This window comes from Ochotona curzoniae, unplaced genomic scaffold (genome assembly GCF_017591425.1).
Source record: "Ochotona curzoniae isolate NIBS_2020 unplaced genomic scaffold, NIBS_Ocur_1.0 contig_883, whole genome shotgun sequence".
NCBI lineage: Eukaryota > Metazoa > Chordata > Mammalia > Lagomorpha > Ochotonidae > Ochotona > Ochotona curzoniae.
This window is the reverse complement of record NW_024466599.1, coordinates 62,791,825-62,815,616: the sequence shown is the minus strand read 5'-3', so window position 1 is coordinate 62,815,616 and position 23,792 is coordinate 62,791,825. Positions and strand designations below refer to the sequence as shown.

General features: G+C 55.1%; 4 protein-coding genes across 9 annotated transcripts; 1 reads left to right on the top strand and 3 right to left on the bottom strand.

Moving 5' to 3' along the window:
* Positions 1-691: 691 nt before the first annotated feature.
* On the bottom strand, positions 692-3,512 carry PCGF1 (polycomb group ring finger 1). Of its 2 annotated transcripts, XM_040994112.1 has the most exons (9): positions 3,372-3,511; positions 2,852-2,957; positions 2,591-2,743; positions 2,355-2,426; positions 2,128-2,233; positions 1,968-2,001; positions 1,783-1,869; positions 935-1,015; positions 692-830 (listed from the first exon to the last, which is right to left on the bottom strand). In XM_040994112.1, the coding sequence occupies exons 1-9, from the start codon at positions 3,462-3,464 to the stop codon at positions 783-785; spliced, it is 780 nt and encodes a 259-aa protein (XP_040850046.1). In that variant the 5' UTR covers positions 3,465-3,511; the 3' UTR covers positions 692-782. The 2 variants fall into 2 exon arrangements, with proteins under 2 accessions (XP_040850046.1, XP_040850045.1); XM_040994111.1 differs by lacking the exon at positions 692-830 and having other exon boundaries at positions 840-1,015; positions 3,372-3,512.
* Positions 3,513-9,691: 6,179 nt separating this feature from the next.
* Positions 9,692-11,073, top strand: TLX2 (T cell leukemia homeobox 2). Its single transcript, XM_040994110.1, has 3 exons — positions 9,692-10,095; positions 10,505-10,742; positions 10,830-11,073. Exons 1-3 carry the CDS (start codon positions 9,696-9,698, stop codon positions 11,044-11,046), a joined length of 855 nt encoding a protein of 284 aa, XP_040850044.1. The 5' UTR covers positions 9,692-9,695; the 3' UTR covers positions 11,047-11,073.
* A 1,504-nt stretch (positions 11,074-12,577) lies between these two features.
* Positions 12,578-20,516, bottom strand: DQX1 (DEAQ-box RNA dependent ATPase 1). 2 transcript variants are annotated; one of them, XM_040993646.1, is made up of 12 exons: positions 20,301-20,516; positions 19,689-19,943; positions 19,302-19,495; positions 18,537-18,921; positions 17,994-18,230; positions 17,796-17,895; positions 17,538-17,696; positions 17,265-17,456; positions 14,218-14,337; positions 13,877-14,067; positions 13,109-13,299; positions 12,578-12,912 (listed from the first exon to the last, which is right to left on the bottom strand). In XM_040993646.1, exons 2-12 carry the CDS (start codon positions 19,923-19,925, stop codon positions 12,756-12,758), a joined length of 2,163 nt encoding a protein of 720 aa, XP_040849580.1. In that variant the 5' UTR covers positions 19,926-19,943; positions 20,301-20,516; the 3' UTR covers positions 12,578-12,755. The 2 variants fall into 2 exon arrangements, with proteins under 2 accessions (XP_040849580.1, XP_040849581.1); XM_040993647.1 differs by having other exon boundaries at positions 20,305-20,516.
* Positions 20,517-20,809: 293 nt separating this feature from the next.
* Positions 20,810-23,786, bottom strand: AUP1 (AUP1 lipid droplet regulating VLDL assembly factor). 4 transcript variants are annotated; one of them, XM_040993653.1, is made up of 12 exons: positions 23,644-23,783; positions 23,426-23,563; positions 23,195-23,345; positions 22,840-23,024; positions 22,534-22,606; positions 22,365-22,438; positions 22,064-22,130; positions 21,868-21,970; positions 21,606-21,722; positions 21,383-21,498; positions 21,080-21,198; positions 20,810-20,991 (listed from the first exon to the last, which is right to left on the bottom strand). In XM_040993653.1, exons 1-12 carry the CDS (start codon positions 23,691-23,693, stop codon positions 20,955-20,957), a joined length of 1,230 nt encoding a protein of 409 aa, XP_040849587.1. In that variant the 5' UTR covers positions 23,694-23,783; the 3' UTR covers positions 20,810-20,954. The 4 variants fall into 4 exon arrangements, with proteins under 4 accessions (XP_040849587.1, XP_040849589.1, XP_040849590.1 ...); XM_040993655.1 differs by lacking the exon at positions 20,810-20,991 and having other exon boundaries at positions 21,105-21,260; positions 23,644-23,785; XM_040993656.1 differs by lacking the exon at positions 20,810-20,991 and having other exon boundaries at positions 21,105-21,224; positions 23,644-23,784.
* Between the last annotated feature and the right edge of the window lie 6 nt (positions 23,787-23,792).

The following is a 23,792-nucleotide window of genomic DNA, read 5'->3' as shown; positions in this document are numbered from 1 at the left end:
TCCCGGCACCCAGGGCTAGGCTCACGGGTCAAGAACAGTTCTGCAGAATCCATCAATGGATGCTTCCAGGCACTTCTCTGTTCGTTGCAGCAGCTCTTGTTCTCTTTCCTCAGGTCCCTGTCTGCTTCCACTTGGCTTCACTCAGTCCCTGAAGACTTGCTGAAAGCTTGCATGCAGGGGCAGCCAGACTCTCAGCTCTCCCCGTCCTACCCACCCCACCTGTTTTATAGATTCCTTCCTTCTCCGTCCCTATTCTCCAGCTTACAGAACCCAAGCGCAACCCTTTGAGTTTCTCTTCTTCATTCTTGGCAGTGGCCACTGTCCAACTGCAGCCTTCGTCTCAGCACTGAGGAAGCAGCACACTGCCACTAAGGCCTGTCCTGCACCCCGGGGCCTAGGGGCATCTATGAGACATACAGTCTTCCCTTCCCGAAAGCCTTCCCAACCCAGTGAGAGCTGCCAGGGGCACCTGTTTCCCCAGCTCCCTCCCCTTTTGAGTTCTGCATGTATAGTATCCTCCACCACATCCTTTGACTACACCATGAAAACTATGGCCAAAGAAGTGGAATCCCTTTGACCTGGAAACTCAGAGGGCTGGAGAGGGAAGTAGGCTGAAGGACAAAGTGTGAAGAGCCCCAGAGACAGACAAGAAAGTCAGAAGAAAAACCAATGAGAAGCGAGATGCCTTTTTAAAGCTTTTATTTCAAAAAATAAAGCCGTAATTAATTTCACATAAATATCTGGGGAGGGATAGGGGTAGGGGTGAGGAAGAGGCTTGGCCCCTACCTCCTCTTCTCTTTTACACTGTACTGTAAGAGCAAAGGGGACGGCTAGGAGAGAACCAGGGAACAAATAGTCAGCGGGGAGCACTCTGATCCGGAGGCAGCCCATCCCTCCCACCTCTGCCTTGAGCATGGCCTCGGCCCTGGCTTACCTTGCCGAACCAGCGGGAAAGCCATATCTGCTTCATTGTCATGTTATCAGGGAGAACTTCATTGTCAAAAAGAAGCTGTACCTAGGAGGGAGATGAGTCGGCTTTAGAATTACTTTCCTTGAGCAGAGTAAGAGCTTCGCTGTGGGGGGGCGGGGTGGGGAGGGTGGTGACCCAAGTGGTGGGCCCACTAGCGTCCCTGGGTTGGAGTCCTGGCTCAGCTTCCAGTTCTAGGTTCCTGCTAATGCACACCTTGGGAAACAGCAGGTGTGTTGGCTCAACTAGATGGTCCATCTACATGACACTTGGATAAAGTTCCCATTTCCCAGCTTTGGCACAGTCCAGCCCTTGTGGGTATTTGAAGAAGTGAACAAGCAACAAGGAGATGGCAGCTCTGTCTTTCAAATTAAGAAATTAAAACAGGGCCCGGCGTGGTGGCCTAGCGGCTACAGTCCTCGCCTTGAATGCACCGGGATCCCATATGGGCGCTGGTTCTAATCCCAGCAGCTCCATTTCCCATCCAGCTCCCCGCTTGTGGCCCTAAGCTTTGGGACCTCGCACCCGTGTGGGATACCCGGAAGAAGTTCTTGGATCCTGGCTTCGGATCGGCATAGCATCGGCCGTTGTGCTCACTTGGGGACTGAATCATCGGACGGAAGAAGATCTTCCTGTCTCTCCTCCTCTCTGTGTATCTGACTTTTCAATAAATAAATAAATCTTAAAAAAAAAAAAAGAAATTAAAACAAAAAAACAGAACTACCCTAGTTCACTGTAGCCTCTTAGTAGCTCCCTCTTCCTAAAAAACACAAATAAAAAAATCAAAATATGAATCCTACTGTAAGACTACTCACATGCTGTGGATTTAGCATCAAGCGGTGACACAGGACCCTCCGGAGATGGCGTACCTCCGCTCTGACAGAACATCGGACATACTTGTTCTGAGACGGGGAGAGGAGGGAAGAGGACAAGGAGAGTGAGGAAGGGCTACTGGGAGGTGAGTGTCCTTAGACAGGCCCTCCCTTCCAGCACCGCTCACCTGGAGGACGTTTTTATTCTTGTCTTTGCCAGAACTACGGGGGAACAGACACACATTAGGGAGCCCTGTGCTTCCTTCTCTCCCACACCTGGGGCCGTGCTAGGATCTCCCCAAGGAATGGACGCATCCTCCCTGTTGGACTTCTTCCCAAGGCTCTCACCTCAGCCTCTCCAAGCAGAGGCTCAGCTGCTCGTCATAGCGATAGTAGTGGGCTTTAGAGTGGTCGAAGCTGCTGAACGGGAGGCCGAGGTTGCTCAGGGCTGGCTCTGAGAGAGACAGGGTAGTGAAGAGGCTGCTGCAGGTCCCACACCCCCTCTTTTCCCAGGCAACAAAACAAGGTGGGAGGAATGCCAGGGGTGGTGGTTTATGTTACTCTCTGAGATGTACCTTCCCCACTGGGCTGGGTCACCCGGTCCAAGCCTCGAGACTGGTAGAATTCCCGGATACGTTTCTCTTCACCTAGAAAGGGGCAAGGGTCCACAGGTGTTTGGGATCTTACCCTTGTCTTTCTGGCTGCTGACCTCCTTCCTTATAATGATTCCCAAAGCCCTGGTCACTTCGAGCTGGCCCCCCAGGGACAGTTCTCAAGAGGGCCCATCCTCCAAGTGCAGCGGGACACTCACTGTCCTGCAGACCGGGCACTAGCTTGTACACAATATCCTGCATGACCCGGTCCAGCTTGAGGTTGAGCAATGGCTGTGTCTCGTGGATCTTGATGTTGCACATGGGGCAGTACTTGCTGGTTTGGAGGTACTTCACAATACAACTCTTGCAGACTGCACAAAGGGAAAAGCAGATTCTAATCCCCTCTAGGAACAGGATTCACGGGCTGGGGGAGGCACAGGGGCTGATGGCTTGCTGAGGACCAGGTAGGGCACACTTACAAGTATGAAGACACTCTGTGATGGTGGTTGCATCCACGAAATAGCCGGCACACAAACAGCAAACAATGTGCTCATTCAGGTCTTTAATCTTCACTCGGACCTCCTCCTGCCGACACACCCTCGGTCATTAGTTACCCACCCCCGTACACCTTGCCAACTCGCAATCCTCTATTTTCAGATTCTGCGATCAAGCCCCGCATCGTTTGCCATGAGCGGGGGATCGGCTCCCAGGAGCTGGCACACGTCTTCCGCCCAGCAGAGGGCTCCGCGCACAGCAGGGGCTCCCTTCACGTGGACTCGCCTGACCCTTCTTTCCCAGGGGATACTACACGACGTGGGCGGCACAATGCGCAGGCGTCCTAGCCCAGACTTTGGCAACCCGATTGCAATCGCGCAAGCGCGTCGGACCCCCAGGCTCTGCGCAGGCGCACTGGGCTCTTGGCCAGCCACCGCCCGTCCTTCTGCCCGCCCCAGTTCGCACCGCTAACCGACCACAGCAGTAACCCTGCAGCCCCGGCACCTCGTTCCGTAGCGGATCCATCTTGTACACTGACTGCAACTGGTTCCGAAGCCTCATCGCGATCGCAATCTGGCCCCCCTGAGGAGACGCCATCTTAAAGGCTGATCCCGGCCTGCCACTTCCGGTGCCGCCTGTGGGGCGGGACTTGTCTCCCAGCAACGAGGGCTTAAGTCTTTTCGGATTCGCCCACTCTCCGTAAAGCCCCGCCCACGCCCCTGTCTCCCCCGTGTGCTCACCTGAGCCCCTGGCCCCTCCCCCCCGCAATCGAGACTTAGAGAGTGTGGGGTCCGGGGGAAGCAGTGAGAGAGGGTCACGTCTCTAAGCTCTCCTGTCGGAATCCTTCTAATAGACCCTGCCCCAGGTCGGGACTAACTTTTGGAGCCGGCGAAAGACTGCGCTCTCTCCTACGCCCCGAGGGTGGTCCCCACCCGCCGCTGCCCGGGGTCGTCGGTCTCCTGGGACCGCGACCTCGCTTCTTCAGGACCCCTTCTGGGTCCTTTCCTCCTAACGTCGCCCTGGTTGGCTGACGAGTCCGTGTTGCGGAGCTTCACCCAGATAGCGGGCCTTCTCCGGGTTGCGGGGCGCGAGTTTCTCAGGGCTTTGCGGAGTCTCGGAAAAGGGGTCGAGGGGTGGGAGGCCGGTGCGTAGAGGGAGCATAAGAGACCCCTAGGGACTTGGTAGCGATCTGACACCCCCCCTATTCTCCCTCTGCTGCCGGGGATGGAGGGGGGCAGGCCCTGGTTAATGATGATGATTTAATCATCGGCGCCTGCGGAGGCCTGGGACAGACTAATGCAGAGCAGATGCCGCAGGAGGAGGGGAGGACGGCTAGGACACTGCCGCACCGCGGGCACACGCTGGCGGAGAGCAGCAGGGGCCGAGCCCGGCGCTTGGGGAGTCGGGGTGGTCCAAGGGCTTGCATACCACCCTCCTGTTCTGTGCTACTGGAGATTTCACGAGGGAGAGGTCTCAATGGAGGCTCCAGAAAGGCTTTCTGGAGGAGAGACTCGGTGTGGAGACAGTTTCGCCCTAGGGGAGTGGGTGGAAGTGTGGTGGGAATGAAAAGGCTGAGGGCAGCAAGAGAGGTAGAGATGTGGATCTCAGCGCTGCGTGGAGGAAGCTGATACTGTAGGGGCTGGGCTTACTAGCCTGAGGGCAATAGGGAGCTGGTGGGATTTGCTGAAGGGAGAGCACGTTCTAGGAAAGGAACGCTTCTGCCCATTTCTCTCCAGGGATTTACTCATGAGGTTCTCATTGGAGTCCTCCTCAGCTCCCTGGTGGCAGGCTCCGTCATCACTCCCCTCAATGACTGCATGGCCCCTTGTCCGCTTTCCTCACGTCCGTCTTTGCCCCTTTCTAGGCTGCTCTCCACATGGCAGCCCAACATAGTTCTGATAAAACATGCCATAAAAAAGAAACAGAAAAGTTTTCCAAGGGGTGGCTCTGTTGGTTGTGGTGCCGGCTTCAAGGGTGCAGACTTACGGAAGTGTCCACTTCCTCTGCTGCTTGTGTCAGTTATGTCTTGAAACAGCTGTTAAAGTAAATTTGAAAAATCAGCTTTGTTCTCTTTCCTATTTCCAACCTTTCAGTAGCTCCTCTTTTCAACCAGAATAGGACTCCAAGGCCTGACAGGGCACGGTCTCTCCAATGGCACTGGACGTCTCGTAGCTGCACACATGCGCACCCAGGGTTTGGGTCTCTCCATATCTTGAGACGCACAGATGGCCAGTGACTCCTTGCTTCACTCCATGCAGCTTCTGTGATTGCTCGAGATAAAAATAACCCACCCACCTTTCACTTCCTTGCTTGATTTTTCATCTTAGCATTTATTAGCATTCATAGCATTCATCAATACTTAATATGTTTTTCTTATATGTTTTTCTAGATTTTCATCTGTCTCTCCCACTAGAATGTAAGCTTCCAGTGGCAGGGATAAATTTTCCCCCTCTTGTGGTCACAGCTATAGCTCTCCAGGGGCCAGGTGCACAATAAGTGTTCAACGAAAGCTTTCAGAATGGACACATGACTGAATCCAGGTGGTGGTGGCGGTGTCAGCCCAGGTTGGCATTTTAGCAGTGGCAATGGAAGGGAAGGGCTGTATATGATGCATTGCCAAGGGAAGCATGATAGGCGGAGGTAGCAAGGGCTGTGGTTTGGTAGACTTGGGTAAGAGAGTGAATGAGGAGTTTGTGAGGGGAGCATGCCTTCCAGGGTCTCAGGTCTAGGGGGCTTCAGCAAAGGAAAGTGGGGCTGATGGGATAAAGGTCTCAGAGTTGTCAGGGTGGGTTGGGGCTGTTGAAATGGGTGCAGTCTGAGTGGATGTAGAGATCCAGAAAGCTGAAGGCAGCACTGAGGAGTGCTCCAGGTGTTCAGTAACAGATGATCAGTGAAGGGCCCTGTGATGCTGTATCAAGGTAATCCTCCACCTACAGTGCCAGCTTCCCATATGGGCATTGGTTCCTGTCCTGGCTGCTTCACTTCCTAACCCAGCTTCCTGCTTATGGCCTGGGAAAGCAACAGAGAATGATCCAAAGCCTTGGGACCCTGTTCATGTGGGAGCTCCTGGCTTTGGATCAGTTCAGCTGTGGCTATTGTGGCCATTTAGGGATTGAACTAGCAGATGAAAGATTTCTCTCTCTGCAACTTTGACTTTCAAATTAAATACATTTTTTTTAAAAAGTCAGTGGAAGAAATGCAGCACAATAACTGTGAATATCCAAAAATGTGACTAATATTCCAGAAGCCTAAAAAAAGGACATTCTTTAGCCTACCGGCATGGTAGCCTAGCAGCTAAAGTCCTCACCTTGAACATGCCTTGGGTGCCGGTTCTAATCCCGGCAGCCCCACTTCCCATGCAACTCCCTGCTTGTGGTCTGGGAAAGCAGAGGAGGGTGGGCTAAGGCCTTGGAATCCTGCACCCATGTGAGAAACCTGGAGGAAAGTTCCTGGCTTTGGATTGGCACAGATCTGGCTGTTGCGGCCGCTTGGGGGAGTGAATCAGCAGAAGATCTTCCTCTCTCTCCTTTTTGTATATCTGAGTTTCCAATGAAAAAAGAAAAGACAAGACATTCTGCCAAGCAGTTGGTGATTAATAAAGTAAAACATGCTAGAGAAATCTTGGAGAAGAGGCACCAGGCACTGCAACTCTGAGAAAGGGCCAGAAATGTGAAAGCAGCTTGGATGGGGTCAAAGTGGGAATAAATGGCCAGGAAAGGAGGCCGTGGGTATGCACCATAAAAGGGAAATGGCAAACATCATTTCTGTGAATAGAATCAACCATCTTGTCCTGGTGATAAAGATATGACACAGAGGAGGTAGGCAGGACTAATGTTGATGGGGGGACCCCATCTGAGGGGAGAGACCTTGCACCCACAGGAAGGAAGGGAAGGAGCAGGAGCCATGGCCAGAAGCGAGGCCTCTTCCTGCGAGAGTTGGGGAGAGAAAGCATGAGTACATCGATCCAAAACAGTGTGAGGGGCCATTGCCTCTGTCTTCTTCCTTTTTTTTTTTTAAGATTTATTTATTTTTATTGGAAAGTCAGATATACATAGAGGAAGAGAGACAGAGAGGAAGATCTTCCGTCTGATGATTCACTCCCCAAGAGAGTGCAACGGCCAGTGCTGCGCCGCCGATCGAAGCCAGGAACCTCCTCCAGGTTCAGGGGAGGACTTTAGCTACTAGGCCAGCCACGCTGCGTTGCCCTCGCCTCTGTCTTCTACAGGGACTCAGAGGAGTGTGACAGGTGGGGTCCCCCTGTGCTCAGCAAGAGCAGCGCACTCCTTGGGTGTGTCTGAGTTGGTGGCACTCCTCCTCAGTGCGTCAGCCAAGCCACCTCAGTCCTGTGCTTCCAAAGCCAGGGAATCTGCAGCCGCCTGGGGGTAGGGGGTGGCAGGTCTGCACGGTGGTGCCCCTTTCTCATTCACTGATTCATTCATTCTAGAAGGATTATTCAACTTGGCTGGAGACAGGCCAGTAACCTCTAAGAGCTGGGAAAGAGCAGGAGCTACTGGCCGGCTCCCTTTAGAGGACCCTTTCCTTAGCCGTCTCCCTAGGCTCGGTTCCCCCTCGGAGGGACTGAGAGTTCCTGCTCTCTTGCCACCTCCCTTGACTGCTTTAGCAAGGGTTTCCGGGAAAGGATAGAGGAGGGAAGGATGATGCTGTCTGTGGTTTTCACCAAGATAAAAATACAGCTACCAAATGGGCAGGACCCCTGTGCTTTTAGAAGGGGCTGGGAACAGAACTGATGGGAGCTACAGAAACCGGATGACAGAAGTGGCTCAGGTGGGGGAGGTTGTTGCAGATGAATGCTACTGCGCCCCTCACATGGCTAGCCCCTTCAAACTGAGGTCTCTGAGAACACTGGCGGGGAGAAGGGGCGCTGAGGCCTTTGGGTGAAGACAGAGCTGGCTTCACTCTCTTCCTGCCCAGATGCCCAGTGCCATTCCCGTTCCCAGGAGAAATAAGACCCCCTCACCCTGCCTCAGGCGCCAGGCTGCCAGCCCATCTGCTGGGGAGAAAGGAGGGGCAGAGCCCTTCCCAGGGGCTCCTGGAGGATCTGTGGTGCTGTGCTGAGACCCGTGCTCCCGTCTTAGGCATTTCGGCTAAAATGGGAGTCCTGCAGAAGGCAGAGTGGGCACGAGGGCCGGGGGGCGAGGGAGCCCACAGCTGGGCGGGGTCCTTCGACCCCCACGTGTCTGAGGCGGGCTGAGCTGCTTTTCGGTGGTGCCCACCCGTCCAAGGATGGTCGGAGTGCCCCCCTCCCCGCGCCCAGCCTCACCGGCTCCGAGGCGCCAGGGCCCCCCCTAGGGCCAGGGCGGGCTGGGGAAGGTAATGTAATTCCGGCCCAGCTAACCCGATTATGGCGGCCTGCACCGGGCAGGGCGGCGGCGGGGGCGGGTCTAAGGCTCCGGGGCCCGCCCGCAGGGGTCCCATCCCGGGGAAGGATGCAGAGTTCACACACTGACGACTCCAGGGTCCGCAGCCAAGGGTCACGAGGTCACTGTGTAGCTTGGGGCCTCCCCCCTCCACCCCCATCTCCCTTCTCTGGCACGCTCCAGGCGCACTTTCTGGGGCTTGGGTGGGGTGAAACCTCTGTAGGAAACAAGGCGGCCTGGATCCCTTCTAGGCGTCAGTAAGGTCGCACGAGTCGCCTGTGACGATTTTGCCCTCTGGCTTTTCAGAAGAGAGAGAATGTGAAACAACACGCAGCATGGAGGGGCTAAGGCCACACGTTTGGCGCCCCCTTCCCTCCGCACTTCAAAGTTGGTGGACAGGCCGCCCTGCCCCGGATCTTTCAGCTCCAGTTGATTCCATCTGAGCCATCAGTTTTCTTGCTTCCAAAACATCGAAAAAAATCTAAGAAACAGGGCATCAATTACAAGCGTGCCCGTTCCGGGCAGGGGCCTTTACGAAAGAGGCCCGCGATGCACCAGGACCGTGAGCCCGGCTTGCAGATCCCCTCCCTAGCCCGCCGAACGCATCCTGTCAGCCCTTCCCACACCTGCGCTTTTTCCTTGGGCCTCCAGATCGCGATTTCTCGTTCCCAGTCGCTTCTTATGCAGCCAGGAAGCCACAACGAGATCTGGTCTTATGGGGCCCTTAGGCGGGAGCCACAACGAATCCCAGAGTTGGCAAGCAACACCCTTCGGGAGGCGAAGAATGGGGGCTGAGGAAGGAGGCACCTGCCGGTGAGGAAGTCGGTGAGGCAGAGGGAGCCCAAAGGCGGAGCCGGCGAGGATGCAGGCGCGGGTAGCATCTTGGCTGACTCAGCGGCCCGTGCTCTGACCCCTCCCGCGCCGAGCTGGGTCACTTACACCCTCGCCCTCCATCCCCACCCCGTGCTCCCAGCACTTCTCGGCCGGCCAGTCTTCCCCCGCGCTTGGCGCAAACAGGCGTCCCTTCCCCTTTAACGGCCGGGCCCCGCCCCTGCCCAACCTCCAGCCCCCACGACCCACCCGGGGTGATCTGTCAGTCACTGCCCCTACCGAAGCTGGCCAACCCTCTCCACCCGGGACTTGGACAGCGGCCCGGCAGCCCAGCGTCCATCCGCGCTTCAGCGCAGCAAAGGAGCTCCTGGGGCCCCGCCGGTGGCGCTCCCCCGGGATGCGATTCGCTGAGTGGACGCCCGGCATCGGCGGGCACCGGCGCTGTTGCTCCCGGTGCACAGGGATGCAGCTGTTCTGGGTACCCCGGCGCCCAGCGGTGGCCAACCCCGAGGGCCCCTGAAGCCGCCGCCTGGAGCGCACCGCCGCTGGGCTCCCGCAGCTGCCCGAGGCACCCTCCCCAAACACACCTCCCGCAGTCTTCCCAGGCAAAGCAAGACCCATGGAGCCGGCGGTGCTGGCTCCGCACAACCTCCCGCACCACGAGCCAATCAGCTTCGGCATCGATCAGATCCTGGGCGGCCCAGAACCCCCCGGAGGCGGCCTGGGTTCGGGTCGGGCAAGCCAGAGCCATGGAGAGAGCGCAGGCTTCTCGGCTGGATTCCACGGAACCGCAGGCTACAGTCCCGCGGGCTCGTTGGCCCCGCTGCCCAGCAGCTCCGGAGTGGGCCCGGGCGGCGTGATCCGCGTCCCGGCTCACCGCCCGCTGCCCGTGCCGCCGCCCGCGGGAGGCGCGCCTGCGGTGCCCGGGCCCTCGGGTTTGGGCGGCGCCGGCGGCTTAACGGGACTCACTTTCCCCTGGATGGACAGCGGTCGCCGCTTCGCTAAGGACCGGCTCACAGGTGAGTTTGCCCGACCCCTGGAGAGCTAGGTTGTACTCTCATTGCGTGTCTCGTGTATTTGTCCCCGCTCAGGGAACCAGTCAGGGCTCCCCCAGAGCGCTCATGCGGATCCTCCCCAGCGCGGATCTCCAGGTCTGCGGAAGAGCCGTACAGTTCCGCAGCCTGCAAGGGCCGGGAGCCGTACAATTCCGCAGCCTGCCTGGCGCGGAGGGTGGGTGAGGCTGCGGGGAGACATCGCTCCCTCTCCCAAGGGGAGGGCCGTTACTTCCGAGGTTCCTTCAGGTCCAGAGGCCTCTCTGCTGATGCACCGTGGAACCGGGATCCTGGTAAGGACCGGCTACTCGCTCTCCTCTCGGTCACACCTCTGTCACCCTGCTAACCCTGTCCTACTCTTTCTTTCTCCCGGTAGCTGCGCTCTCGCCCTTCTCGGGGACACGCCGCATAGGCCACCCCTACCAAAACCGGACTCCCCCAAAGCGGAAGAAGCCGCGCACATCCTTCTCCCGCTCGCAAGTGCTGGAGCTGGAAAGGCGCTTTCTGCGCCAGAAATACCTGGCCTCCGCCGAGAGGGCCGCACTGGCCAAGGCCTTGCGCATGACCGACGCTCAGGTCAAGACGTGGTTCCAGAACCGACGTACCAAGTGGCGGTGAGGCAGAGCGCCGGGGCGAGGGCGGGCTGGGGCGCGGGGTGGGCGAGGCCAGCCTGGCTGACCCCTGGTCTCCCACCTGCCCAGGCGCCAGACGGCGGAGGAGCGCGAGGCCGAGCGGCACCGCGCCGGCCGCCTGCTGCTGCACCTGCAACAGGACGCGCTCCCGCGGCCGCTGCGGCCACCGCTGCCCCCGGACCCGCTCTGCCTGCACAACTCGTCGCTCTTCGCCCTGCAGAACCTGCAGCCCTGGGCCGAGGACAACAAAGTGGCTTCCGTGTCCGGGCTCGCCTCTGTCGTGTGAACCACACCTGCCTCCTTGGCCGAGCGCTCTTTCCGGACCGAGGCGCCACGCGCAGACACCGGGCCCAGGGCTGTGGAACGCGCGGTCGCCGCGCCCACGGCCCCGCGGCAGCCGGGCACGTGAGGAGCACGGGCAGTGAGGCAATCGTCGAGGCCGCCTTCGCCACTGGCAGGTTCCTGGCCTGCGGAGCGTGGGTGCGGGCCGAGCTCAGACACGGCCTTTCCCGCCATTTTTCACAACTGCTGTTAACTCCACGGCGGGAACCGGAGGCTCGAGAAGGCGGGACCTGCAGGACCGTAGCCAATGAGGTGTGGGGAAAGGGAAGGGCTGGCCAATGGGAGCTGCTCTCCGGAGGGACTCCGGCGGAGCCGGCGAGGGGCCGTGAGGTGGAGTTGGCCGCGGGCGAGAGCGGCGAGGCAAGCGGCTCCGAGGGCCGGGCTGGGCGGGCGCCCACTGGGTCCACACCGCAGCACAGGCGACGCCAGCGGAGTCAAAGCAGGAGGTGCCGGAGCGCTGGCAGCTTCTGCCACGAGCCTGAAGCCGAGGGCTGTCCGCACTGGGCGTTTCATCCCTCAACTGTAAAAATAAGTGCTAAGGATTTCTTCTTGACCTCGAGTCCCCTGTTGTCGTGTGTGTCCAGCTCGAGGGTCACGTCTTGCCACTTGAGTTTTATAATGAGCGTGGGCAGGAGGTGAGGCGGTCCCTGTACACAGAAGGAAAATCTGGTTCTGTCAACCCCCAGAAAGCAGAGAGGGGAGAGCTGGGAAATAGTGGGCAAAGTTTACGGCCCCCGCGGAGTTAGGGGTGGGGGAAGTACAATTTTGGCCCATAATTGTAAAGTGGCAAGCCCGAGAGGAATCAGATTGAAAATGTTGGAGGATCAGGGGAGCTGTGGATGGTGGAGGGGAAATGGAGAAGGTAGGAGAAAGACTAGGTCAAACTAAGTGCTGGTCCTGGAGAGAATAAATTCGGGAGTCATGCCTCGGGGAGAGGGGTTCCCGTCCCCGCAGTGACAGAGATGGATGGAAGGCTAACAATCTCCAAGGGTGGCAGTTCTGTGCAGAGTTCCAAGGACCAAGCCATTATTTGTGTTAAATTATACAAGCATTTCCAGTGTCAGATGATGGAGGAGATCAAGAGCGCGCAGAGGGGGAGGGTGTTCCCAGCCAGGGTAGCAAGGGCTCTGGTTTGTAGGTGGGCCGTGCTTCTGGTGATTCAATGTTGATTGTTGCCAAAGTCTTCATGTTTGAAATGAAAAGGAGTAGCATTTAAGGTGCGTGTGGAAGAAACGGAGGATTCTGTATAATCCCACCGGTTTCCAATGTAAGAGCACTGTGGCAGAGGGAAGGGGGGGAGGGGCTGGGGACCCATTCGCTGGAAAGCCAAGGCTATTCTTTGCTAGAGTGATGTTAGCCACAGCAGGAAACCCTCGACAGGCATGTGGAACTGACCTGACACGGAATCATTTTTGATTGCAGGATGTTGTAGAGGTTTATGGAGTTGCAAAATGACACTTAGATTTTGTCATCACAGAAAAAATATTTTTATGGGCCCAAAGGGAATACAAATATGGGTCCATGTTAAGATGGGGAGGGGAGGGGAGCAGGTCAGGGTCCTCCTGTGCCAGGCAGTGGCGGCGTCCAGTCCCTCCGTGTGTTGGTGCTCAGGCTCATGGTTAGGCTGGGGGATGGAGATCTAATGCAGAGAGATCACTGCAGGACGCAGGCTTCCCTGAACTCCCGGGGCGAGGAGGAGTCACTTCCTGCTGCAGATTGTGCCATTTCTGCTCTCAGCTGGTTCAGGAGGTCTCTACTCTCACCTGCAGGCAGGTTACTCAGGAAGTATGGAGGGGCCAACTCCAGCAGCCTGGCAGAGAGAGTCAGAATGAGATGATTCGTAGCTTCCTTACGAGGCAGATTTTTCAACCTCTCGCTCTGTTCTTCTCCCCGTGTTACTACACCCCACTCAGACACCTCCCTCCTCAAGGCTCTCTCCACTTCCCCAGCCAAGCTTCTGGCCCAGGGAGAGGGATGGATAGCATAGCAGCGTATCAGAGGCTCACGTCTGTGGTTGGATCTCAGAAACAATGGAGAGGCAGTTGTCTCTGGATATGGAGAAACTGTGGTACAGCACCCAGGATGGGGGCCTGGCAGGAGGCCTGCGGTTTCGGTAGCAGCAGCTTGAGGAGAGCTGGGCCACGTGCTTGTGTGTTAGTAGGAGGTAATTTCCAGTCCCATCTGTGTCTCGGGCCACCTTATCGACAGGCAAAGACAGCATGGGAATAAGTAAAAGGGAAGAGACACACAGTTAAACAAATACATTTTTAAAAAATTAGCAAGGATGGCACAAATTTTAAACGCAAAGCATTACCTCTAGGTGTTGTCTGGTCCCTATTATTGCATATAGTATTTTTCCATAGGCCTTTATGCCTGAAAACCTCCAAGGAATAGCCCCTTCTGTCTTACCAAAATATCAATTTATTTGTTGAAAGAGAGATTTTCCATCCACTGGTTCACTTCTCATATAGCCACAACAGCCAGGTCTGAGCCAGTCTCAGGAGCCAGGAACTCCATCAGGGTCTCCCACATGGGTAGTAGAAGCCCAAGTACTAGGGTCATTTTCTGCTACTTTCTCAGGTGAATTAACAGGGAGCTGGATCAGAAACAGAGCAGCTGGGACTTCTGTCAGCACTCTGCTCTGGGATGCCATGGGTGCTACAAGTGGTGGCTTAATCCTCATTACCACAGTGCTAACCCCCTCAATGGTATCATGACCCCAGCTTCAAAGGTGCCACACTAATATTTGTTCCCTTTGCCTTTTCTTTTATCACCTGAAGGAAGTATCCTGACAGCAGCGCTTTCTGTAGATTTCTGCGATTCTGCTCAGAGCCAAAGGCTGGTGGGGACAAGGGAAGTTCAATTCGCTGCATGAGTTCTAGGAGCTCTTCTCGAAGTTTACGAGCTTGGCATAATGCTGCCCAGCTAAGACCCCGAGCCTGGCACCAAGCCTCATCTGCTCCACCTAGGAGAGGAAAGGGAACTGCTACAACCATGGCCCTTGAGACTCCCGGAAGTGCCCAACCCTTGACCAAAGAGCTGTCAGCCAATTGGCATGCCACTTCCCCTGGGAAGATCTGGAACTCCTTATGAGAATGCAGAGTGGGCCACTCACTTTGTATAAAGGCTTCGTACACTTGGATCAAAGAGCTGTGGTCACCGTCTGCATGTTCCAGGGCCCGACGCAGGGCAGCTTCTTCAGCACAGAGTGGAGGACGGGTAAACCCTGGGGCAGCTGAGGGCAGGAGACAGGGAGGCGGTTTTGGGGAATGAGAAAGGGTAACAGTATTGGTGGAATGTTGAAAAGGTAGAAATATCTCTTTGGGAGCTTTATTCAAAAAATAGTAACTTTTAGGTGCTGTGCACTTCATCAGACACTGAGGATAAATATAATCAGCCCTCAGTAGGTATCTGTGTGTTCCACAATTGTGGATTCAATACACATTGAAAATATTTGGAAAAAATTTGCATCTATACCAAATATGAACAATTTTTCCCTTGTGATTATCTCCTAAATAATACGTTTTGACAACTATTTATATAATATTTATATTGTACTAGGTGTTATGAGGAAGATTCAAAGTTCTTGTAAAGTTTACATTATTTTTAAAATTTTTTATTTTCTTTGAGAAATGAAGAAAGCAAGGGTTATAAAACTGTAGATTTGAGGGTGTACTGTAGAGTGGCCCATAACCAATCTCCCTCAGACATCAAGGACAGCAGTAAGTGAAAGACAGTTTCTGCCCTTCTGGGGAGTGGAGTCTGGTGGTCAGGAATAAGAAAGCAGTTTTATAAGCATGATATGTATGTGCAAGGAGAATGCTAGAACAACGAGTAGGGTCCCTAAATGCAGGCTTTGCGTGGTGGGGAAGACGGATGATGGTGCGGTAGCAGAAAGGAAGAGGAGCACTCTTGGGCCAATTTTTGAACTTTAAATTAGCTGAGTGGAGAAGGGGCAGGGAGATTATTCTAAAGTAAGTTTATTTTTATTGGAAAGGCAGACATACAGAGAGGAGAGGCAGATCATCTATTTGCTGGCTCACTCTCCAAGTAGCCACAACAGCTGGAACTGAGCCAATCTGAAGCCAGGAGCCAGGAGCCTCCTTTCGGCCTCCTGCATGGGTTCAGGGGCCCCAGGACTTGGGCCATCTTCCACTGCTTTTTCAGGTCATAAGCAGTGAGCTAGATGGGAAGTGGAAAACCTGAGACATGAACCGGCACCCATATGGGAGGTTGCTATTTAAAAGTGGAAGATTAGGGCCCGGTGGCATGGCCTAGTGGCTAAAGTCCTTGCCTTGAACACGCAGGGATCCCATATGGGCTCCTGGCAGCTCCATTTCTCCCATTCAGCTCCCTGCTTGTGGCCTGGGAAAGCAGTGGAGGACGGCCCAATGCCTTGGGATCCTGCACCCATGTGACAGACCTGGAGGAAGCTCCTGGCTCCTGGCTCTGGATAGGCACAGTACTGGCCATTGCGGTCACTTGGGGAGAGAATCATCGGACGGAAGATCTTCCTCTCTGCCTCTCCTCTTCTCTATATATCTGACTTTGTAATAAAAATAAATAAATGTTTTTTTAAAAAATAAAAGTGGAAGATTAGCCTGCTGAGCCATGGTGCTGGCCCTGGGAGAATTTTATACCATGTGAACAGCATGGTACAAAAACTGATGACATGGCATGGTTGGGGAATGGCCAATCACCTGATATGGATGGAGGCAATGATAAATGGCAGAATGGTAGGAGAGAAAGCTGGAGAGGATGGTCTAGGGTAAGTAATAAGAGCCTTGATGTGTAATATAATGGAGTTTATGACCTGTCTTAAAGAATAGTTATTAAGGGTTTTTAAGCAAGAGAGTCTGTGAATGTGGGAATGTTCATGTGACTGATCAGGAAGTTAATGAAGGAATATAATGGAGCAATGAGGAGGACTTGCAGTTGGCACTGGCAATACATAGAGGAGGGCAAATTAATTTTAAAAAATAATGTATTTGAAAGTCAGAATTACACAGAAAGAGGAGAGAAAGAGGGGTCTTCCATCATTAGTTTACACCTAATGGCTGCAATGGCTGGGGCTGGACCAGGTTGAAACCAGGAGCCAAGGAGGTTCTTGCATGTCTTCCACATGGGTGACAAGGGCCCCAACACTTGGGCCATTTTCTGCTGCTTTTCCCAGGCCATTAGCAGGGAGCCGGATTAGAAGTAGAGCAGCCAGAACTTGAACTGGCATGCAGGTGGTGGCTTAACATGCTATACCATGATGCCTGATCCTAAATGGATTTTTAAACACATGTAAAAGATAAAAAGATTAAAAAACTGGAGAAAGATTAGTCTGGAATGATGGTAGTAGCCTGACAGAGATGACAGTATTATGTGACACTGAGAATAGAAACAGGAAAGGATTTTGTAATTGTGGTAATGGGTAGTTTAATAGAGGGCTCTCTATTGGGATGGTGTGAACTCTTCTGGTAGAATTACTGAGAAGTTGGAGAGCTCTCTTCTCTCTCCCTCTCCCTACCCCTCCATTTTAGGAGAAGGACATACAGATGACTTACAAAGCACAGGTTTGTAAATTTTAAGCATAAAAGTGGCACTTTAAATTGTAGGTGTGAATCAACTTCAGAGAGTTCAAGAGAATGAGAAGACAAAGGATCGAGGCTAGAACACTGAAGACTCAGTTAAAAATGGGCAAGTGGAAGACGAAGCGCCCAAGGAAGAGATGAAGGGAACAGCTAGGGGTAGAATGAAAACCATGGGGGCTGGCATCATAGAGGCCTGGGGAGGAGACAGCCCCAAGGAGGGAGCAATCAGTACTCAGATGTACAGAGTCAGGGCAGAAGAGGACATTAGATTAGGTAGCAGGTGGTCATCGGAGAGCTGACAGATGGGTCAGTGATTTGAGGGCCTGAGTCTGGGATGCAGTGAGGTACCACTGCACTAGATAGAAGGGGAGCCCCAGGTCATTCTATGTAGCTGGAGGAGGTGGAAGGGTTTCTTTCTGAAGAGGCACCCTGAACTTTCAGTATTCAGCTGGAAGAGCTTCAGGCATATTGAGGGGGAAGAAACATCAGAAGGAAAGACTAAAGAGAGGGATAGATGATTAAAACCTGGTTATCCAGGGGAGCAAACTGGCCACGGCGCTAACTTTATGACGGAGATGTGTACCCGTGAGCATGGCAGCGAGGGTGAGCACCTCATCCACACAGTCAAACTCGCATGAGGCCAGCAGGACTTTGGCTAGCTCGGGGGGAAGGGGGAACTCGGAGAGGACGATGCCCAGGTCGGACAGGTCCCCGTCATCGTCCAGGGCTGCGAGGTAGTCCAAGTCTTCCAAGGCCTGCATCAGTGCTTCTGGAGCTGGTGAAGAGACAGGGATTTGAGGGCGGGAGGCCCGAAAGCTGAGTACTCACCCTCAGCCCAGGCCTGCCAGCCGCTCACCAGGCCGGTCCAAGAAGTGCCACTCTCCAGGCTCTGCAATCTCTCTCCTCTTCAGCAGCAGCACCAGGGGGCTCAGATTTTCCTCCCCAAGCCGGGGGCGGGGCAGTGCCGGAGCCTCTAGCTCTAGGAAGGACTTGGGATACAGGCGGAGACAGGATCCTGAGGGAGGAAGACCTGGGAGGGAGGCTGCTGTGGACTTCTTGGGCTGCCCCCGTGATGCTTGTGGGGCTTGGTCTCGGCAAGGGCAAAGGCTCTTACCTGGTGCGACCCCTTTTGCCCGCGCTTGTCTGGCCTCAGCCTGGCACTTGCTGATCGGCCTCAATACTTGGGATTCAGCTCGGATCCGAGGATTGTAAACCTGTTGCCCACCGCCGCCCCCCCAACCAAGTCCAAGACAGATCAGAGTGGGCCATTTCTCTCTTCAGCCCCACTCCCCCTCATCTCTTTCTCACTCACACTTCGAAGCTCCAGGCCTGAGTCAATAACGTGTCGGATGGAAGGGAGGGAGAAAGAGAAGTCAGCCAGCCAGTGAGTGACTATGACCTTTCGGGCACCACCTGTGCCCATGTCCTCATAAACGGCCTGGATGGCTCGACCACAGCCTGGGTGAAGGGGCAGCACCTGTGGTGGAGGCCCTGGGAGAGCCAAGGACCCCACCTCCTTGGACAAGACATCACAGCACAGGGTTATTTCCTGAGATGGGGGAGAACAGAAGGGCAGTGGTCACCTTTTTGGGGTCATAGACCCCTGATGAAAAAACTGATGGAAGCTATGATCCCTCACTCTAAAAAGATGCACATAAACTTGGGGTGTTACAACTTCAGGGGTTCATTGAATTGCAAATACTTGGATCACAGGGAGTCAGAAAGTGGGTGGTAGACCTGTTTACCCTACATTCTTGACATCCCACCTCAACACAAAGTCAACACTGCTCTACTGTTCCTAACAGGTGTCCCCGCTCCCCATAACAGGAAGGCAGTATGCAATTCATTCCTTTACCTCCTCACCAGGCAGGTACACTAACACGTCTCCCGGGGCCTCCTTCTGACACAGCTCAAGCACAGCTTGGCAGGCAGCTTCCACCAGATCAGGAGGAACAGTGTCCCTGAAGACAGGGGCAGGACTCCTGCCAGGGTCTCTGGGTATGTGCACAGTAGGAGGATTGCCCCAAAAGGCTTGAAGCTTCGGTTCAAGAGCTGGGTCAGTAATCACAACCACCCTGGGGTCCCCAGGAAGGTTTCCCAGCCTGGCCTCTCGCAGGAGCCCCTGCAGGCAATCTGAAGCCACGGACCGCTCCTGAGCCTCATCCAGCACCAGCACGCCCCAGGCTCCGGGACCCCGGGTGGAGGCCACCTCCTGCAGAAGCAGCCTGTCCCAGCAGAACCTGTTGACATTGGTAATGTACAGAGAAGTTGGTGTGGGCAGACTAGTCTGAGAAGTCCAGGGGAACTTCTCAAAGGACTTAGATGACTGAAAGTCAGGGAAAGATTCTGTGGCTGAATTCCGAGTCTTTGGACCCTATCCAGGACTCCCTATCCCTGTGTTCACATGCTGTACTCCAGCTGGGGAACACAATTCTCATGAGGGTGGGCCTACAAATCTGCTGCTGCTGGCTCTAGCTCAAGGGCTTAATGCAGCAGTTCCACTGTACATAACTTAAAGGTGAGCTGGGCTGAGGGAGGGTATAGTGGGATGCCAGAGGCCTGGGCTCATTTGCTTGGGTGAGGGGATCTGGATTTGGGTCAGGCCTGTAGAGAACCCCACCTGAGCAGGGTATCCGGCCCTGTGCAGTCCTCCTGGGGGATGCTGTATCCAACCTCGTGTCCCAAGGTCAGGTCCATCTCATCAGCAACCCGCACAGCCAAACTCAGAGCTGCCAGAGGGTAAGGCTGGGAGACGGTGACCTGACCCTGCTGGAATCCCCTGGCCAGTGCAAACTCTGCACACCACTGAGGGACCTGGGGGGAGGCGGAGGAAGGACAACCAATCAGGGCAATGTGGGACTTCAGCCCCAAGTGCTGAGCGCACAATGGCCAGTCTACTTTTTCCTTCTTTATGGAGTCCCCAGGCCTTTCACCAGACCCTCTGGAATCAGCCTAACCCTTTGTCCACTGCCCCCTTGCCCCAGGGTAGTGCAGCATCCCTGCCCACCTGAGTGCTCTTGCCTGAGCCGGGCTCCCCACACACCAGCACCACTCCAGTGGGGCTGCTCTCCAACTGCTCTAAGAATTGGAAACGCGCAGCCCAGATGGGCAATGCTCGGCGCTGCTCAAGGAGCTCGTAGTAGTGGGAAGAGAAGGGGAGCCCATCAAAGGGATTCACAGCCAGTTCCGAGTCCCCAGCATTCAGACCAGAATCTTCTGCCAGCCCGAGAGGCTGAGATGCCATGGCAGCCGCTGGCAGGACCTACAGGAGTCAGGGTAGCCAGTAAGACCTCCTACCTGGTGACCCCTGGTATCACCTTCCTGCTTCAGATCTGATACCTAACCTCTAGCCTCAGAAGATGCCCTGGGGTCCGGCCTCTCCAGCATTTCTTGTTGGCTAGGATTCAGTGCTGAGCCACTGAAAGTGGCATCCCCTCAACCCCAATACCTCGACAGCTGGGTGGTAGAAATCCTCTGCCTAGCACAGATCCTTAGGAGCAGCAAGAACTAAGGGAGACCCAATAGTCTGTGGGAAGGTCCCATGGGGAGAAGGAGAAAAAAAAGAGATAGCAGAGGGAGTGGGAGGGACAGTAGGGCCACAGAAATTTTGGATTCCAACCTGCTTGCAGCTCTGAGACGTGTCAGGATGGCAGCCACTTCCAGACACACCCAGCCGGGCAACTTCCAACCCTGACCTCGTGAGGTACAAAGGTAAATTCCGGCTCTGCCTTAGGGCTAGGCTGAACGCTCTGAATGTTTAAACTTTGCTTAGGGGGTGGGGCCACTTGCCCAGTCAGGAACCCACTGAGCCAGCCACCACACTGAGCATGTGTGAAATGGTATAAGTCTGTATTGTGCTTTTGAAAGGCATTCTGGGATCTGTAGTTTCACAACAGCAGCATCACAAACTTGAAGTGAACACCAAAGCTGAGATCCAGTTGCTGACAGGTCTTTGGTTCAGTTGTATTCCTTTAACACCACGAATCTCTTGGCATGAGGAATTAATTTCAGACAGTTTTAACCATTTCGATGATTTGCCACAAAACTACAAGATTCTCACTCCTGTTCTCAACCAGGGGAAGAGCAAATTGCTCACAGGGCTTTTGAGACCCAGAGACGCCAGAGACCTTGAGTGAAAACCCTGAATTTAATGTGAGATTGGGGGAGCCCACCCCTCCCTGTCATCCGCCCACCCGGCCAGCTTGGTGTGAGTTGGGTGGGGGCTGCCCCCAGGCTCCGTCCCGCGGCTCTGGGTGCCATCCTGTTGCTGAGCTCAGTCAGCCTCCTGGGCCTGTCTCTCTCTGTATCTCCTGTGGGGCATAGGGAGAGACATTGTGTAGGTTTTTCATATTAGGGCCACAGTACCCTTCTCCACACAAAGTTCTCAAACCGCCTCACCTTCTTGCGTATTCATACAGTGCCTGCTTGCGTTCCTGCAGGCTCTCCTGCCGGGCCCAGGAAGACTTGGCAAATGTTAGGGCTGTGGGCTGAGGGGTCACAGGGCCTGAGCTGGGGGACTGAGGTGATCACAATGTCAGAGGGCCTGCGAAGTCATCATCACTAAACACGCATCGAATGTCTACTTTGCAAGAGGCACTGGGCTAGGGTCTCGGGATCAGAAAGAGAGGTCATGGACAGGGAATATGCAGCTACTCCAACCTACTCCCCTCCCTGGGGCTGGCCATTTCCTGAGTCTCTCACCTTGGGGGCAGCAGCTGTGGCCAGGGACTGAGGTCCCTCAGCGGTGTCTTCAGGCATGAAAGCTACGGCCCCCTCCAGCAGGTTAGTGATGGTCAAGTCTACACAGCCAGTCCTGGCTGGGAAGGGGGAAAAGAGAAGGGGATCTATCCTCCAGCTCACCTTTTTCTTTCCCATCTTTTCTTCCCGTTCCCCTCCCTTTGTGTGACAATACCCTGTCCCATACCCAGGTCTCTCTGAATGACGCCCAGTGGCACATGGGGTAAAACTTCTTTGACTCTCTGGGCCAGAGTTGCCAGCTGTGCATCAGCAGAAGGGCCAGGCGAAGGTGGGAAAGATTGGGCTGTAAAACAAAAAAGGTATAATAAGTGGAGAAAACGGATGGTGAAGATGAGCAGCACAGGAATAGGGAAACAGGCAGGAAAAAAGAAAAAGAAAAACAAAAACAAAAAAACAACCCAAAACCTTTGTGTACAGGGACTACACACCTGACTGGGGGCGCAATCTGGGGTGTCTTTGTCGCTTCATGTGCTCTGCTTTGTCTGCTGGAGTGAGCCGTGTCCCTATCTGGCCCAATTCCTTGGCCACCAGCTAGAGAGAATTGGCAGCATTAAGGTCTGAGGCCTTTTTCCCCTTCTCTCTAAGGAGAGACACCACCTCCACCCTGCCTGGGGCGCTGACCACCTGCTGTACACGAAGTGCAAACTCCTCATTTCCTTCTCCCAGCTGGCGGTGAACAGGACGAAGCCACCTGGAAAAAAACAATTCAAGGCCATGAGGGGACACCCAGGTGGAGGCTGTCACCCCTTCCCCCCACTGGGTTCCTCTTTGCATAGAACAGCAGTGACAAGGACAGGGAAAGGTAAATACTCTGTGGTGAGACCTTGACATTAAAAATCTACGTGTATATGAGGCAGAGGCTACTGCTTCTTGGACCTGGAGGTGAGCCTCCCCTCAGCCACCAGAAAGTGGAGACAGTTAATACCTTACTTGATACACCGTGAAAGGGACGAAAAGTGCCCACAGCAGCTCTGAGACCCAGGAGGCATCCGACACCGTCTGAGGAGAGGGCGTGAAGTGAGGCCCAAGCAGTTCTGGGTGTAGGGACAAGTCCCCTCCAAGACTGGAAGCTGCCCTGTCCAGCACATACTCACCACAGAGACCAGGGGTCTCTGAACTTGCAGGGTAAGAGGTTGCACCACATCCTGAATGGAAAATGGCCATGAGCTAGAAAAGGAGAGGGGCAGACAGAAACCCAGTCACCCCAACCAGTAACTTGCAGGTGATTTAAGAGAAAACTGTCAAATTGTACAAGCAAATAGGAGAGACATGCGACTCAGGGGGAAGAAACAAGGGAGGGTATGAACTGGGGATGCAGTGTGTAGAGCCCAAGCAAGGTTGGGAAAACCCGAAGACCCTCAAGCTTGTCCCCCTCAAGCCCCTCATCGGTGCTCACCCACCTGAAGCGCAGAAGCCCCTCACGGCCGTTGGTGGCCTCTTCCTCGGGGAACAGCAGTAGCGGCGTGGGAGGAAGCCTCGTGGACGCACAGAATCTCTTGAGGGACTCCACCAATTCACTCTGCCTGTCCATCTCCATGAAGCCCCGAGACCAGCACACAAAGCTGGGGGGGCTATTGAGTAGAGGCTGGGGAATAGGGACGAGACAGGGCAAAAAGAAAACGATGGAGGGAAGGAAGTGAGAAAAAAAAATACCTGGCAGAGGGTAGAGGAGCAGGGTAAGGGGTCAAGGGTGAAGCTCTGTGTCACCCCAGGGGAAATGAGCTCCACGGGGGTGGGTGAGCCTTGAGCACTCACGGTGCTGCAGGAGGTGAGCAGGTTGACTATGTTGTGGTCGAAAGGCGTCACGTGATTAGAAATGAGAACCCTGACGCGGTGATCCCGGAGTCCAGGGTCGTCCTGGCGGGCCACGAGTCCCAGCACCGCACACATGGTCCGCACCACGAACCTGTGGGCACGGGCGGGAGTGACGGTGCAGCCTCGGGCCGGGCCCCGCCCCGCCAGCTCTAGGGACCCCCGACTTGGAACCTGCGAAGGACGCTGTCTGGCAGCGCGCAGCTGACCAGGAAGACGTGGATCCCGAGGAAGATGCGCAGGACCAGGAGGCACAACCCGATAGGCGCGTAAAGCAGCAGCGCGAGGAGCAGGAAGCCGTCACCTGGGAGCCTGCGGGCGAGAGGCGAGCTGATCGCGGGCCGAAGGGCCAGAGGACGCGGGGGCTGCCTTCTGCCCGCGGGTGCTCTTACCGCTGCGAATCAAAGAGCCGCTCCGGCCCCGGGGCCGGGGGAGGCTCCATAGCAGCTGCTTCAGGAATGCCCAGCCGCCACCGCCATCTTCGCGCCCGGCCGCAGGGGCTCCTGGGAAGGCGGAGTCTCTGGGCATCCGCCCAAGGTGC